This window comes from Planococcus citri, chromosome 5 (assembly GCF_950023065.1).
Source record: "Planococcus citri chromosome 5, ihPlaCitr1.1, whole genome shotgun sequence".
NCBI classification, from domain to species: Eukaryota; Metazoa; Arthropoda; class Insecta; order Hemiptera; family Pseudococcidae; genus Planococcus; species Planococcus citri.
This window is the reverse complement of record NC_088681.1, coordinates 39,241,668-39,256,857: the sequence shown is the minus strand read 5'-3', so window position 1 is coordinate 39,256,857 and position 15,190 is coordinate 39,241,668. Positions and strand designations below refer to the sequence as shown.

At 34.7% G+C, this 15,190-nt stretch overlaps 2 protein-coding genes across 3 annotated transcripts in view; one reads left to right on the top strand and one right to left on the bottom strand.

Moving 5' to 3' along the window:
* LOC135846396 (putative gustatory receptor 28b) overlaps positions 1–13,414 on the bottom strand; it is a 29,381-nt gene extending 15,967 nt beyond the window's left edge. Inside the window, exons 1-5 of one of the 2 annotated variants that reach the window (XR_010558959.1) lie at positions 12,659–13,402; positions 11,952–12,336; positions 10,272–10,340; positions 10,064–10,153; positions 9,886–9,966 (exon numbers count right to left, since the gene is read on the bottom strand). Coding sequence is in view for 1 of the 2 variants with exons in the window: in XM_065365471.1 (XP_065221543.1) it covers positions 9,901–9,966; positions 10,064–10,153; positions 10,272–10,340; positions 11,952–12,336; positions 12,659–13,377 (1,329 nt within the window). In the remaining variant the exon portion in view is untranslated. Of the gene's footprint in view, positions 1–9,885; positions 9,967–10,063; positions 10,154–10,271; positions 10,341–11,951; positions 12,337–12,658 lie in introns of both variants that reach the window. The other variant, XM_065365471.1, reaches the window with a different exon arrangement.
* Positions 842–9,865, top strand: LOC135846379 (mucin-2-like). Its single transcript, XM_065365444.1, has 3 exons — positions 842–952; positions 2,216–2,339; positions 2,419–9,865. Exons 2-3 carry the CDS (start codon positions 2,245–2,247, stop codon positions 9,767–9,769), a joined length of 7,446 nt encoding a protein of 2,481 aa, XP_065221516.1. The 5' UTR covers positions 842–952; positions 2,216–2,244; the 3' UTR covers positions 9,770–9,865.
* Positions 13,415–15,190: the final 1,776 nt, after the last annotated feature.

Genomic DNA, 15,190 nt, shown 5'->3' with positions numbered 1-15,190 from the left:
AGAAAAACAAATTACGGCAAAAATTTGTTTTTTATAAAAAAAATAGAATTTTTTCATCGCACGTCTCTTAAACCATTCTCTCATCATTTAAATTGCCTCAAAGTAGTATTCTTTATGTTTATAAAACAACACGCGACATTTTTTAAGCAACGAGTGCCTTTCCAGTAATAAATACTTCAAAAAGGCATTAAAATGTTTCCAAACTTGAGTTTTGAATTCCAATCGCTATCAACAGGCCTAATAATTTAAAAATTTAAGGTCATACTAACTTTCAGATCCGTGAATAATTTAAATAATTATCATCTAAGCTACAAGCAAAAAAAGTTCAGCAAGCTCTCATTCAGCCCTAATTATACCTAGGAAGCTAATTTTTTTTGAATAGAAAGCCCTCGACGAGTACTTGATGCGAAAAATATAGCGAAAGGCAAATTTTGATTTTAAGGGCCCCAAATTTGGGAAAAAGGGGTCTAAAATCAACATAAAAAAGTTTGGAAATACGAGTATGTTTTCTTCCAAATCGCATTATTGTTTCATTTTACATTTCACAATTAAATTTTCGAAAACTCAAACCCTACGAGGGTCATTGAAGAAAACCCTTCGTGCCCTCGAATTACTATCCCATTGTTTGGAAATCTACATACCTCTCTATATAGAAATTAAAACGAAGAACGCTGCTTTCATTTAACACAATTTGACCAAGACATATTTATTCCAATAAACAATTACTCGTATCATTCGCGAAATTAATAAATACTTTCACCTATCGAGGAATTTTGTTTATAAAAATGTATCATGTTTAGAAGCATGTAAAATCGTGCCTAGAAAATACTACGCCGATGAAGGTGAATTTTCCATTGTAAATAATAAACAAACGATCGATGATATGGCTTCAGTTAATTTATTACTAATGATAATGAAATACGTGAATTGCTGGTTCGAATTCTACACACAGGTAAGATCATTTTTGAATTATTCAAAGCTTAGAAGTTGAAATACTCGCAGGAGCTTTTGACGTCAGGTTCTTCATACGCCCGAATAATTTATCTAGGTAGCTAGTAGCTACACAGTGCGACATTTTCATTTTCGAATAAAATTCAAGTATTAAAGATATAAGAAAGTGAAAATTTCCCTAAGTAACTTTCGATTTTTCCACTCGAAGTACGAGTCACTTAATTTCTCTAATTCAGCATTATTTTAATTAAAATTTTCTCAATCAAAACAAACAGGTCGATTCCAGGAAAAAATTATTTCAACAACAATTAAAATCACTTTCATTAGTGTCTCCCAAAATCAGGACTTGTAATATTTCTGGTATACCCAATTCTCAGAATTTAAACATTTTTCAAATTTCTACAACTAAAATTCTTTTATTTTTTGAAACATTTTTAACGAGTAATTGAAAAAAAAATACATGAAAAAATGCTTCATGGAATAGACTGACGTATATTTGGTAATTTCCGTGATTTTTGAGCCAAAATAAACCTCAAAGCTTTCAATTAAATGAAAAAAAGCCAAAACGAGGCTTTGAGGTAAAAAATTGTGGTAACGATTTTTTTAACCTAAAAAATATTGATATTAATGGCCATTTTAAACATATAAATATTTTTTCAATTAATTCAATAAGATTTTGAAACTATGAAAATCAACTTAAAAATACCTATGAAAACAGAGGCAAAAGTGAAAAAAGAGTTTCAAATCCTAATCGTATTTTCTGATTCTTCGTCAAATTTTCACATATTTTTTAAATCGAATAGTCAGGTTAAAAAAACTTTACCATGTTTTCCAAAATAGGTATATCCATGGTATATCTATCGTTAGGTATTAAAAAAAATCAAAAAATTTGAGACCCCCTGAAAAAAAACTTGGAAGCTCATTTTACGACACCGTTACCAAAATTACGTTCAATTTACATATTATTACTGCTGGTAATTTTCGTATGATCAATCAAAATGAATTTTTCAAACGCTTTATGGTTTTTCAATTTTTCATTCATGTAACTAAACACAAACAAAAAAAAATTCACGAGTCATTTAAAGAGTAAGTTTACTACAATTAAGCATCCAGCTCTTAACATAATTCTCAAACTTTCTTCATAAAAGGTTTCAAAGCTAACTAGTTTTGAAAATTTTCGTAATTTCATCAAAATTTTAAAATAATGTACAAAATATTTAAACGAAAATATTAGTAGGAAATAAATCATAAATTCCACTTTCAGATGAACGTGTTTTAGGCATAAAACGCACGATGCTGACTTCAAACAAAATCCAACTCGTAATAATTCCGATATTTTCCTTCATTTCGCACCTGAATAGTCAAATCCGAGCTGAAAATGACCTCGAGTAAGTGTAATATCCTCCCAGCCTAAAGTTACTTTTTTCCATTGCCCAACACGAAGTATAAAAATTTACGATTTTTCAGGTACCCTTTGGAGATACCTTCTTTGCTCACAACATCGGAAATCGCTGAAGAAATAATGAACCAAAATTTAAATTCAAATTGCACCAATCTCAGGGCATTTTTCAACTCCGAATCGTTCCAGGAAGTTGAGAAAATCCTCAACATGACCGTCGACTCGACCGAAGTTAACGAAAACCGGGAAGAATACCATTCACGAATGAAACGCTGCACTGAAATGGAAAAGCAAAATAGAATTTTAAAAGAATTCCAAAGACGTTCCAGACAAAAAGAGTCGTCTGATAATCAAAAATCAGGTAGGAGTCATTTCAGGCAAAAAAATCTCAAAAACACCAATATTCTGCAAACGACCCATAAAGATTCAATTCTCCAGCATAATCTTGATCAGGATGTAAATAGCGATGATGTCTTAAGAAGTGATTTGGCTCATGCTATGACCGATGCTATGAATATGGAAACTTATTCGAGAACCTATAGAACTTTGCCTAGTAATCCGAAACAGTTCACGGTCCCTTTACCTAACACAAGTACTGAAAAAAATGAATATTCCAGTGATCTAGTTGAATATAAATCAAAAATGCTAAAGGGGGAGCAACGTAGCGTTGGCGATTTTTTACAAAGTAGTACTTTCCCTAAAGATTCTAAACATACAACGAAAAGTTCTGAAAGTGCGAGAAATACCAAGAAAGGACCACTGAAATCATTATTACAGCAAATTAAATACACAATGCAAGGGGGTGTTCTGAAAAATTCTCAGGATAACAACAATTTTGACTCTAAAGAAAAAAGTTCATCCAGCGATGTCACTTCAGAAGAAGATATCGAATATGAACCTGTGAAATCCCACACATTTTTCAACAATTTTGATCATGTTACAACCCCAAATCAAAGATCAAAAAATGAGAAAGATGTTGTGACTCAAGCATCAGCGGCAAACTCAGAAATTATTCGAAGAATGCATGAAGAGACTAGAAAACAACTACAGGCTAAAATCGACGATTTGACACAGATAAGAAAAAAATTATTGGTAATCGTGATGATGGCAAATTCAGCGAAAAATCAAACCAGAGTCAGTACACCTACAATAAAAAATATTAAAAAAACGAAAGGGACAACCGAAAAGGAAATCCTCGCCGGTAAAAACTCCAAAAATAATTTACATTTTAAAACAACAAATCAAAATAAAAAAACTGATGCGAGAAGTGAAGTCAATTCGGGATCAAAGTATGGCGTGAATCTATTTCCCAAAAATGTCACTTCACCAACTCCAAAATTGTTGAATAAAATCAAACATCCAAAAACAGCATCGAAAGAATCTCAAAAGCGGCGGCATGAAAAAAACACAACCATGTCCTCAAAGACACGTCCCCCATCAAACCAAATTGAGACGCTCGGTCATCATACAACTCAGTCTTCATCTTCAGAAAGTCCTGTTTCAAAACATCAATTTCCGGATCCCAATCAGCATTCAAAGATACATCTTTTAGATACAGATTCTTCACAAAATCAAGATCACGAAGATTCATCTTTTTCTACCAGATCACAAAGCATCAAAATAAGAGACAAAAATGGAAGAGATAGCCTAAATTCAGAAAATGAACAGCAACGAGTTCAGGATGTTACTGAGAAGACTGCATCAATTTCATCAACTGAATTAAAACACGACTTCCCCAAAACAACTACCTCAGCTCAACCTTCAACAAATAGCAAACGTAATACTCACACCAAGCCCACATCCAATAAGAAGAAGTCACCAGCTACAAAAGATTCTACAAAACTTCTCACGCCAGATGACAAAGCTGCTGAAATTTCATCATCAACGATGAAAAATCTCGAGTACGTTCAGACATTCGGAGAACCAGCTTATTCAGAAAAAAGGACAACTTTGGGAGTAAAATCTCAAACAACAAAAAATACTGAAATTTTGCCTAAAGAAAGTGAGGGAATAGATGTGACAGAAAATGAAAACCAATCGACAAAGGACAACACAACTGTTACAAATTCAATGGCGAAGCACCAAAAAATTACAGCTCCACACTCAACAACTCTAGTACTTCCTCTTAAGAAGTCTGAGCATTTACCTGATATCACTTCAAAAATGAGGGAATCCAGTCAAATTTCTAGTTCTCAACTGGTTCATCAACATGACGTTTCAAATGGACCTACATCTAGTCAGATTTTGCTTTCGAAGGAAAATGAGCCTAAAATGCTCCCTCAGACTTCTACAGTTGATTTGAATAAAGTAACCACCCCTCTATATAATGAGTTTTTGAAGGAAACGCCTTTGATTAAACATTTAAGCGCAAGTACCCGTCTTCAAATTTCTGATAATGCCATGGATCGCTCTGAAATGTTTGACTCTGCATCAGAATCATCTTATTTGAAAGAAGTTACAAAATCTCTCCATTTTCATCAACATGAATTACATTCAGATACAAGTATCAATCCTCAATCATTCCAACCTTCAACTGAAATACTAACAAAATCAACATCAACATTAGAGCCATCTTATTCAAAAACAACCCCTACTACTTCGCATCAACATGAAACACTTTTAAAAACAACATCTCATTCGAGTGATACATCCACAGGTCAATCAATCATTCGATCTCAAGAAGATGTTATCTCCTCAGAAGATTCATATTTTGATGAAATTACTCCATCTCATCCGCCTCCCAACAAAGAACACGCGCCTGAATGGCCAAATTTGAAAAAAATACCAGTTCTCCAACACAAAAAATCTTCCGAAAAAAATATTGTCCATTTGAATAATAATTTCTCAAAAATCACAACAGATCAACCAACACCTTTTGAACATGAAATTGACTACAAAGATTCAATCCCAACAGAGAGCCATCAATTGAATAGAAATTCAATGTCACAGTCCAGTGATGAAGATGAAGTTCCTTCACAATTGGTTGGTAAATCGCAGCAATCAATTTCTACTGAAAATCATCAAGTTAAGCATCCTGCAACGATCCCTAAACCATTAATTTCGCCACTTTTAGAAAAATTCAAACATCAACTCCATGATAAACTTGAAGAAATAAGAAGAAATATTACATTACAAAAACAAACTTTGGGTAAAATGTCTACTCTTCAACCTCTTCATTTGCGTGATAGCATCTCTTCAAAACCAGTTTCATCACATGAATCACAATCAGATGGCAATATCCCTTCATCATATCACCACCATTCCTATAATCCATCTCATTCCAGTCAAACATCCACACTTCCAGTACAAACATTCCACCATTTGGATGAATCCACAATGAAATCAACATCTCATAAACTCAATGCTGAAAGCACCCTGACTTCACATTTAGGCCATCAGCATCTGCTACCTCACTATTTGGATAAAACTTCTACCATTCAACCTTTTCATTCGATTGAAAAGTCCTTAAGTGGAGTCATCATACCATCAGAACCTCACACAAAGAACCATATACCTGTACTTCCTCATCCAGAACTACCCCACAAAGAAAAATTTTCTACTCTTGAACCATTTCACTCAAATGAGAAACTCATGAATGGCATCACCTCATCATCAAAACTCCATAAAGAAAGTCATATCGTTTCAAATGGAGTTCATAACCATATTGATTCATTGCATATGGATAAGCTTTCCACTTTTCCACCATCTCACTCGATTGAGAAATTAATGAGTGAAGACTTTTTACCATCAACAACTTTCACAGAAAATCATTCAATTTCATACTCAGTTCATCCTCACAAAGAATCTGTACACCAGGATAAACCTTCTACTCTTCAGCCACTTCACTCAACTGAGAAATCTACAAATGGAGTAAAAAATTACAAGGTTCCACAAGCAGGTCATTATCATCAAGAATCTGTACATAATGATAAGCTTCCCATTGCTAAACCATCCCACCAAACAGGAAAACCTATAAATGGAGTTACCTTACCAACTAAGCCTTACACAGAAAATCATATGATCCAACACGTGGTACATCCTGACATAGAACCTCTACATCAGGATAAGCATCCTGCTCTTCAGCCATCCCACTCAACTGAGAGATCTATGAGTAGAGCCAACTCACCAGCTAAACATCATTCAGAAAATCACATCGTTCCACACACAGTTCATTCTCAGATAGAATCTCTACATAAGGATAAGCTCCCCACTCTACAACCAGCTCACTCAATTGAGAAGTCTACAAATGGAATAGAAAATCACATGATTCCACAGCCAGGCCATCATCTTCATCAAGAACCTTTACACAATGGTAGGCTTCATGCTGCTCAGCCATCTCATCCTACTAACAAAGTTCATCCTCATATAGAATCTTTACATCAGGATAAACTTTCTTCTCTTCAACCTCCTCACTCAATTGAAAAGTCTATGAATGAAAACCACATGATTCCACCCAAACACCATCTTCACCCAGAATCTCTACATGCTGATGGGCTTCATGCTGCTCACCCATCTCATCCAACTGAGAAAGTTCCTCTTCACATAAAATCTTCATATCAGGACAAATTTTCTACACATCAGCCACCTCACTCAATTGAGAAATCTGCTGATGGAGTGGCCTTATCACCTGAACCTCACATAAAAAATCATGTAATCCCACATCCAGATCATAGACACATAGAATCACAACATCAAGATGAACTTTCTACTATCCAATCTAATCCTCAGCTCAAAAGAAAATCATCTGAAGCACCATACCAGATTTCCACTCAACAGTCTTCTCATCATCACCATCATCCAGAATTGACAGATTTTGAAAAAAATGCCGCTCATCAGCCATCTCATGCACATGAAACATTTCCCAAAGAAATAACTTCGTCTCAAACATTTCATGATGAAAATATCCCAAATTCTTATTTAGTTCATTCACACTCGTCACATACAAAACATTCAAATGAAATTTCCACTCCACAGCCTTCTCACCCACATGAAGAGATATTAAAAGGACACACTCTACCTATGGAAACACACACAGATAGTCATTCAATTTTTTCACCACTTCCACATCATCATAACCATCATCCAGACACGCCACATTTTGGAAGTAGCCACACCTTGCAACCATCTCATCCAACTGAAATGCCCTTAAACAAAATCACCCTGCCAGAAAAATCCCAAAACCAAATCCATTCAATTTCTGAACAATTCCGTCATCCTGAAAAGAACTCGGCTCAGTCTCATTTGACTCCACCACCATTTCATTTATTGATTGATCAAGCCAAAACGCTACACCAAAACAACACTTGGACTGTTTTAAAAGAAATGCAACGTTTAGAGAAAATGAAAATTGAAGAAATAAAACATTTACGAGAGAAATACTATAATGCTGTTCATGAACTACAAAAAAATAATCTGTTTCCATCAAGTGGGTCTGATTCAGATTTGTTACACAAACAACAAAACACAAAGACACATATCACTGATGGTACATCTACACATTCTCACCACAGTCACAATCAAGATGTACCAGGTCGTTCAGCATCTCAGCAAGACATTGAAGCCCATAATAGTTTACACAATTTACACACAACCAAGCCATATTCAACAAGCTCCAACACGTATACAACTCTGAAAAATTATGATGAAAATATGACTTTGCAAGATGATAAGGAAATTGTGGAAAAAATTCCATTTCCTTTGCCACCAGTGAACCCAAATGAAAACTGGAAATATGTAAAAAAGTTGGAAAAATTTTATGAAAAACAGAATAAAATTACAACTCCAAAACCCCCTGCTATAATTCGCCCTCCTTCTATAAACCCAACTTCTCAACCTCGGATTACTCCACATCGTTTAGTAATCCCATCTCCGACTACAGCTCCAACAACTGTGCCTCCGAGAATGAGACCAATGCAACCTTCTCGTAATGCAACAGTACCAAAGAGACAACGAACTTCAACTGCAGCTCCTCCAACTCAAAAACCACCATCTCCGGTTAACTACAATATAAATTCGACAATAAATAGGAACTACAATATCACTATCAACTTAGTGACACCAGATTCTGCATCACGTGAAAATGACGAAGATGGGGATGAACCTGAAAATAACGAACCAAGTACTATAGATGAATTCAATCCATTTACTAATTTGGCTCGTCCTACAGATCCAATCAAAACAGAAAACAAAAAAGAACCTACAGGAGACTTTGACAGCTCACCTCATCCATCTCTTCCACGACAACTACTACCCCAGTCTTATAATTCATCAAACCTGCCACCAGCAAATGAAACACCATCATTTTCAAGTTCTACAATATCTGACCAACGCAACCAACCCACTCCCTTCCTGAGAACTGAAATTGATCTAAATGAGGAACCAAGTGTCTTTGAAAACAAAGATGCCATTCTTCAAACTCCGATCCCTACTGCTCCAAAATTACCAGATACTTCATCACCATCAGCTAGTACAACCGTATATCAAGAAATCGTCAATAACTTGAATAATATAACTAAGAGAGTGCAATCTCAATCACATTTTGATCCTACCACACAGCCATCGACTACCTTCACCTCTGACAACAAAACAGACAACACTCTGAGTCACTCACCTTGCTCTAATGTAAACTGCACTCTACAGGGATGCAATAATATCATTATAATTCCCAATAAAACGGAAGAAATCATGGAAATCCTCCGACTTCTGAATGTGGTAAATCCCAATGATCAAGCACAATCAACAAACCAACCACCGACCTTTTTCAGTCCCAAGTCAGTTCCTGATGCGCCAGATTCTCTACTGAATCTTTTCTCTGATATAAAATCTCTGCAAGAATTGATCCAAAAATCAAAACTGACTCCATTAGAGAAAACTGAACTACGCAAATCAGTCGCAGACCTTCTGACAGCTTTAAAACAACGTCGCAGCAACGAGTACACTAGATTATACCTATCTAAAGTGAATCCTATGGTAGGTGACAGCCGAGACAGCGTTCAAGCCATCACACAGATCAACGAATACATAGAACTTTTGGAATTGATGTTGGTGTATTTGGCAAGAGACCCTGATAGACTCCTAGATGAGAGTAAAGATGCTCGATTTGATAACTTTGAATCCCCTTACCCTAAAGATGATCCTCAACGTCGATTAATCGAGGATCAGTTTCACTACGTGCATCCAAAGATTTTGAACGAATTCATAGATGTGTACAAGAAGTATAGTAAGGACGAGACATATTATGGTAAACCAATATGGCAGTTTTCACAAGAGAATGATCCACCAAGAAGGCCAACTAGGCATAGATCTTTGGGCAGTTCTTTAAGTAATCTACTTCATTTAAAAGATTTGATACCAGCTTTAACTTATGATAGAAGTCCAATGTATAGACCTGGTATTCAATATGCGGATTACCAGAATTAGAATATTTCTTGTCTTTCAACCAATTAATTTATTTGTTTTGTATTCAAATGTATTTTTTTTTCCAAATTGTCAAGTCTAATAAATTATAATTTTGGAGTTGGTTATAATTTACTCACCTCAGGATTATAGGATTAGACATCTTTATCAGAATGGAACTGGACTAGAATGACCAAGTAAGTGGTTCCAGCAGCAATAGCCTGAAAAATAAGAGATCAATATCGATTACCTAACTCTTACTTCAACATTCTGATAATTATTTTTTTTTGCATTTTTTCCCTAAAAATTTCTACTTACCGATGTTATTAAATGAGTATTCAATGTGAAAAAATCGCAAGCTGTGAATTCAATCTTGGTATTCGCGATATGATTCATGAACAAAGCCAACTAGTAAAAATCAGAAATAACAAAACGAATCAATCAGGTATCCACTTACAAAAAATAATTTCACAAAAGCTTGTAGTTAGAAATTCCCATTGAAATTATGAAGATCTTCCACACTCACTTCCTCTTTAGTATTGGCGTCCAAAAACCGATTATTCAAGGCTGAAATCAAGTACCGCGTTTTGATCCCCTGAAAACAAAACAAAATAATCTGAGTACCTTGCAAATCCTCCAACATAATCAGTCTCATACCTCATCATACATTTTCTGAGATGTTTCAACTATCATGATAAACCTAACCGAATATTGTAGACACCACAAGTACGTAGCCAAACTAGGTTTAGCAGCATTGCCTCCGATAAATCCGTAAATTTCAAAATAAACATCAAACAAAAACATTAAACTGCAACAAATCAAAGAAGCTAACAATGTGAGCCCATAAGCTTTCTGCAGATAAATCGCCGCATCCATAATGTTCTTATGAGTATGTCTCAAGATGGTCACATTATGGAGCATTTCGGCGAATCCAAAATTGAACAAAGACGTCTCCGGATTAACGCAGTTTTCCACGTGGTGAGACTTAGTAGCAAAATTCAAATCATCTAGGATCATATTGATGGGTTTATCGTCTTTGATCATGTTAGCCATTCCAAGAAGTCTCTTATACTTGACCCTGGAGAACAAATCTTGTTTTTGTAACAATATTGTCAAACTTCTGTTAACTTTTCGAGCTCTGATTAGCAAAGAATAAGTACACGTGGTAAACTGCGCCTCGACCCAACAATTAGAGATGTTTTGGCAATACATATTGGCGAACAGAAGGACATAAGCCCATCCGCTGGACACCATGTAGAACATCCTGAGTCTGACGATATTTATTGGGAAAGTTAGCGAGCAAACTGCACAAGTTACTTTGAAAGAAAACCAGGCATGGCGTATGATATCTTCTCTTTTGATGTGTAAATTCGCATCGACGTGACTGAGTAATTCGGCGTACTGGGTCAGATTTGGTTTGACTAGAAATAAACAGGTGAACTTGGAGACACAGCTTGTTACAAAGACCACAGTTGGAAAGAGCATCTTCAGAAAATAATTATAAGAGATGTCTCGTTTGACGTGAGTCAACTTGCGTTCGATATCCATCATGATAGTGGGCAGAAAATACAAATGAGTCAGACAAAGAAAAAGAGCGAACCCGGTGTAAAACATGAAAAAGTAATTGACTCGCAGAACATTATTTAAAGGCATAACCGCGAATATTTTAGAAAAGATTACAACTGGTGTCGTGTACATAGGGATTTTTACATCGATTTTGGGTTTCATTTTGATGCACGCGAATGGAAGCGTAAGATGAAAAATTACAAACTGAAATGAATATGGCTTTTTTTTAAAAAAAATGTGGAAGTTTATGAAAGGAAAATGTTTACTAACTATCACTCTGATTTAATTGGAAATCGGCTAGGTTTTGTTTTCACAGGAAAAAATAATATGTTACACTTAATGAGAAATAAACGATTTTTCAGCTAAGGAATGCACAGTCGTCGGGGTTGCTATCACCTTGAACTAGTAAAAATTCAAGGTGTTTCAGGTCAATTATAACGAAAACCTTTAGGTGCGGACAGGGTCGCTACATGGGGCTTCGGGGGGGCCCTAGGTGTCTCGGGCCCCTGGCGATCCCCAGGTAACATCATAAGCCAGTATGCTTCTGTTTTAGAGTTTTTAAAAAAATGCTATTTCGATAGTTTCAAAAATCTGAAAATCAATCCACCAATTGAGGTATCAAAAAATTAGATAAAATTACCTGTTCTGCGGTAATATGAGCCATCCCAGTCACGATTAAGAATCTTACTAAGTAGTAAACATTCCACCAGACTGTAGAAAAAAGCTCCGAAAATATTTTGGAACCGTGCTTCATCGCAGTACCAATTACATATCCGAACATGGCGAAATAAATATTGAATAAGCTTTTCAGAAAACACGCAGCCAAAGTCATGAGTAAATGCAACTTGTACATTTTATTCAGATATCTGACGAGTTCACAGAGTAAACGATGGCAGTATCTGTAGACTTCGATGGTATCAGCAAGATCATTTCCGAATACTATATCTTTTTGGAGATTATTCTTATACTTAAAGATGCTATAATTCGCAAGGGCATTTTCTGGAATACACCAAGCTCTTCTTTTGCTGTAAAAAAATAAATGAAAAAAATTAGAAACATTTGAGAAATAAATTCTAATTTTGAAAAAATAAATACCTAGCATAAGAAACTAAATTTCAGAATTTTAAATTGAAATCATGAAAAATTATTTTCAAAAAATTTAAAAAAAAATTCCTACACAAAGTGGACAACACAGTAAAATTTTACGATTACTTTAAATGATTCCTATTTTTTCTATGAAAAAAATCACCTTTTGTGTATTTTTTGACACCACAATAACGATTGTACACATTCCATCCCATTATCTCATAATAAACCCAACTTTCAAGTTTCAAAAAACGTACTTACGAAAAATCACGTTTGAAATTGGTCGAAAACTGAAACGTCGTCGCATAATTTTCCTCCTCAATTAAATTACTCAGTGTTTCGTTGATCACTCTGAACCTCAGTCGAATAAGATACGCGCAAAATACGAACAAAATATCGCTACAAAATCCTGTCAAATTGGACCAAACCAAGATAGCACACCATACCACACCAAATTGATTATTGGTGGCTGAGACATTGATCAAATAAAAACAATTGATGGGAAAACTAAGCAGTACGAATGAAACAGATAGACCTATACTATAATTCAGGTGTCTTCTCGTGTTCACCATGATTTCGTAATTTTTAATATGCCTGAGAAATTTATCAGCTTCTTTTACGTCGGAAAAAAACTGTCTTAAACCGGTTCGTAATGAAAAAATGGCCACGATACGAGCACTCGCGCTCATCAAAGTAACCAGTAAAGGATTCAGGATTTTCATAATCAACGACTGTTTGGTTTCTCGGTCGATGTCTTCGGTAGTTATATTTCCATCGATAAACGACTCGAAAGCAAATATACCATCGCGATAAGTTTCTGGTAAGCTGGTATGTAATACGTACAGAGGAGCCGAAACGCCATGAACTATGGTAATTACGAGCAAAATTACTGCCACGATTAATTTAATTACGCTTACATCCATCGGAGGATCGTTTCGCGGATTTTTCTTGTTTTTGCTAAACTGGTACTTGAATGGCATAATACCGAAAGCTGAACTTAGAAAATAGATAGGTAAAAATGATAAACAAATGTCCGGAATTTCTTGATCACCATACATCGTGCGATCATTCCAAATATGTACTCGGCTAATCAAAATGTGTTCGTGATTTTATTAGAGGAAAATATCGCGTTTCTTTTTCACAATTTCTTCTTCTAAAGGAAACGGTCGTTCACGAGGGTAACTTGTCAATCATTCGGTTACAACACGTCAATTAGATAACCATTCGATTGAATTTATTTTCAAGGTTTTTGTTGGGAAATATTTGAATACAATTTGTTAGCATTATTAAAACGTGAGCTAATGAGTATATAGACTAGAATAATGAAATAAAATAGAACGATCTTGTTTATAATGTTGATATGTTTTATGGGTTGGTAGCCCGGCAGTGTATCTAAAATTTCAACACAGGTAAACTTTTTGAAAACAGTTACCAAAATCTTCTGTATTATGTCTGACTTTAAACTTTTTGAAATTATAATTTCTTGTTTTAGAAAGAAAATCAGTTTTTTATACTCCTCAAGAATTTTGTGAAAAATAAGCCACTTTAGTCATGAACTCATGAATCGATTTTTAGAACACTATATGCCCCTGAATAGTTTCATTTTCTATTCAATTTCAATGTTCAATGTTCATGGTTCAGGAGACTTTGAAAAATATAGGTGTTTGATTTTAAAAATTATGTGAGTGCAATAGTTACTTTTTCTCTAGAAACTCCACACAAAACTTGATCCATTTCTGAAATCGAGTGTGATCTTTAAAATATGGAAACCTGTGAAAAAAACACAGAAAGTTTTATTTTAATGAAGTGTAGCATTGCATTGGTATATGAGAGGAGATTTGTTGGCATTTTGTGTACATACATATACGATAATAGATACGTACTCGTACTACGGGAAATAACGAAATCGTGGATTACCCATCTTGCAATAAAAATATTTACGGCTGCGACATATCTTTCGGGTCCTAATTGAATCACAGAAAATAAAAAATAAAAATGTTTGAAACAAAATGAAATGAAAATTACCTAATACACTGATGACAGGTGATAAATCTTCAAGAATCATGAACTCACTTTTTAAAAATTTTTCCCATCATCACATTTTCATTCTTTCTCTGCTTTTTATACATGGTATCCATGTTTCTGATGTATCACATCATTAACTCATTGAACTCAATTTTAATTCTTGTAATAACTAATAATTTCAATAATTCAAAATTCAATCAATCAATTTACTACACAAAAGGATCGGCGATCTGTTATCTGTTTTCTTGCTGATAACAAACCGGTCTACACGTACGCACACACAATCACTCGACGCATGCGCAGATGCATCAAAAGCCATCGTCAAAATCAAAAATTTAAATTAAATTGCCAAACTCAATATTTTTAATTGTTTTTCTATTTTTTTTTGCGGCTGAAAATCACATATTTTTGAGTAACATGACAGTGATGTCATTTCTTTGGCCTCAGAATTTCAAGAGTTGAAAATTTTGGAAAACAATTAGAAATTTAGAATTTAGAATTATTTGTCCGCATAGAATTTTCAATTTTGATACAAAGATAATGATAAGAGACCTACTGTCTACAGTATCTTACAAATACAGAAATTTGGAATAAAAAATTAAAAACTCATTTGAAGACAAACGAATAGATTTCAAGACGTCATCTTGAGCTTAATTTTAGCATAGGTAACGTAACAGTACATGTATGTAATATAAGTACCTACCTAACTATCTATCTACTAGGAAACAAGATTATCAGTTATCACTTATCAGAACTAGGACCATTTTG

Coding starts and splice junctions, on each gene's coding strand:
- LOC135846379 (XM_065365444.1), top strand. CDS start 2,245: ATGCTGACTTCAAACAAAATCCAACTCGTAATAATTCCGATATTTTCC. Junction 2,340..2,418: donor CGAGCTGAAAATGACCTCGA/GTAAGTGTAATA, acceptor ACGATTTTTCAG/GTACCCTTTGGAGATACCTT.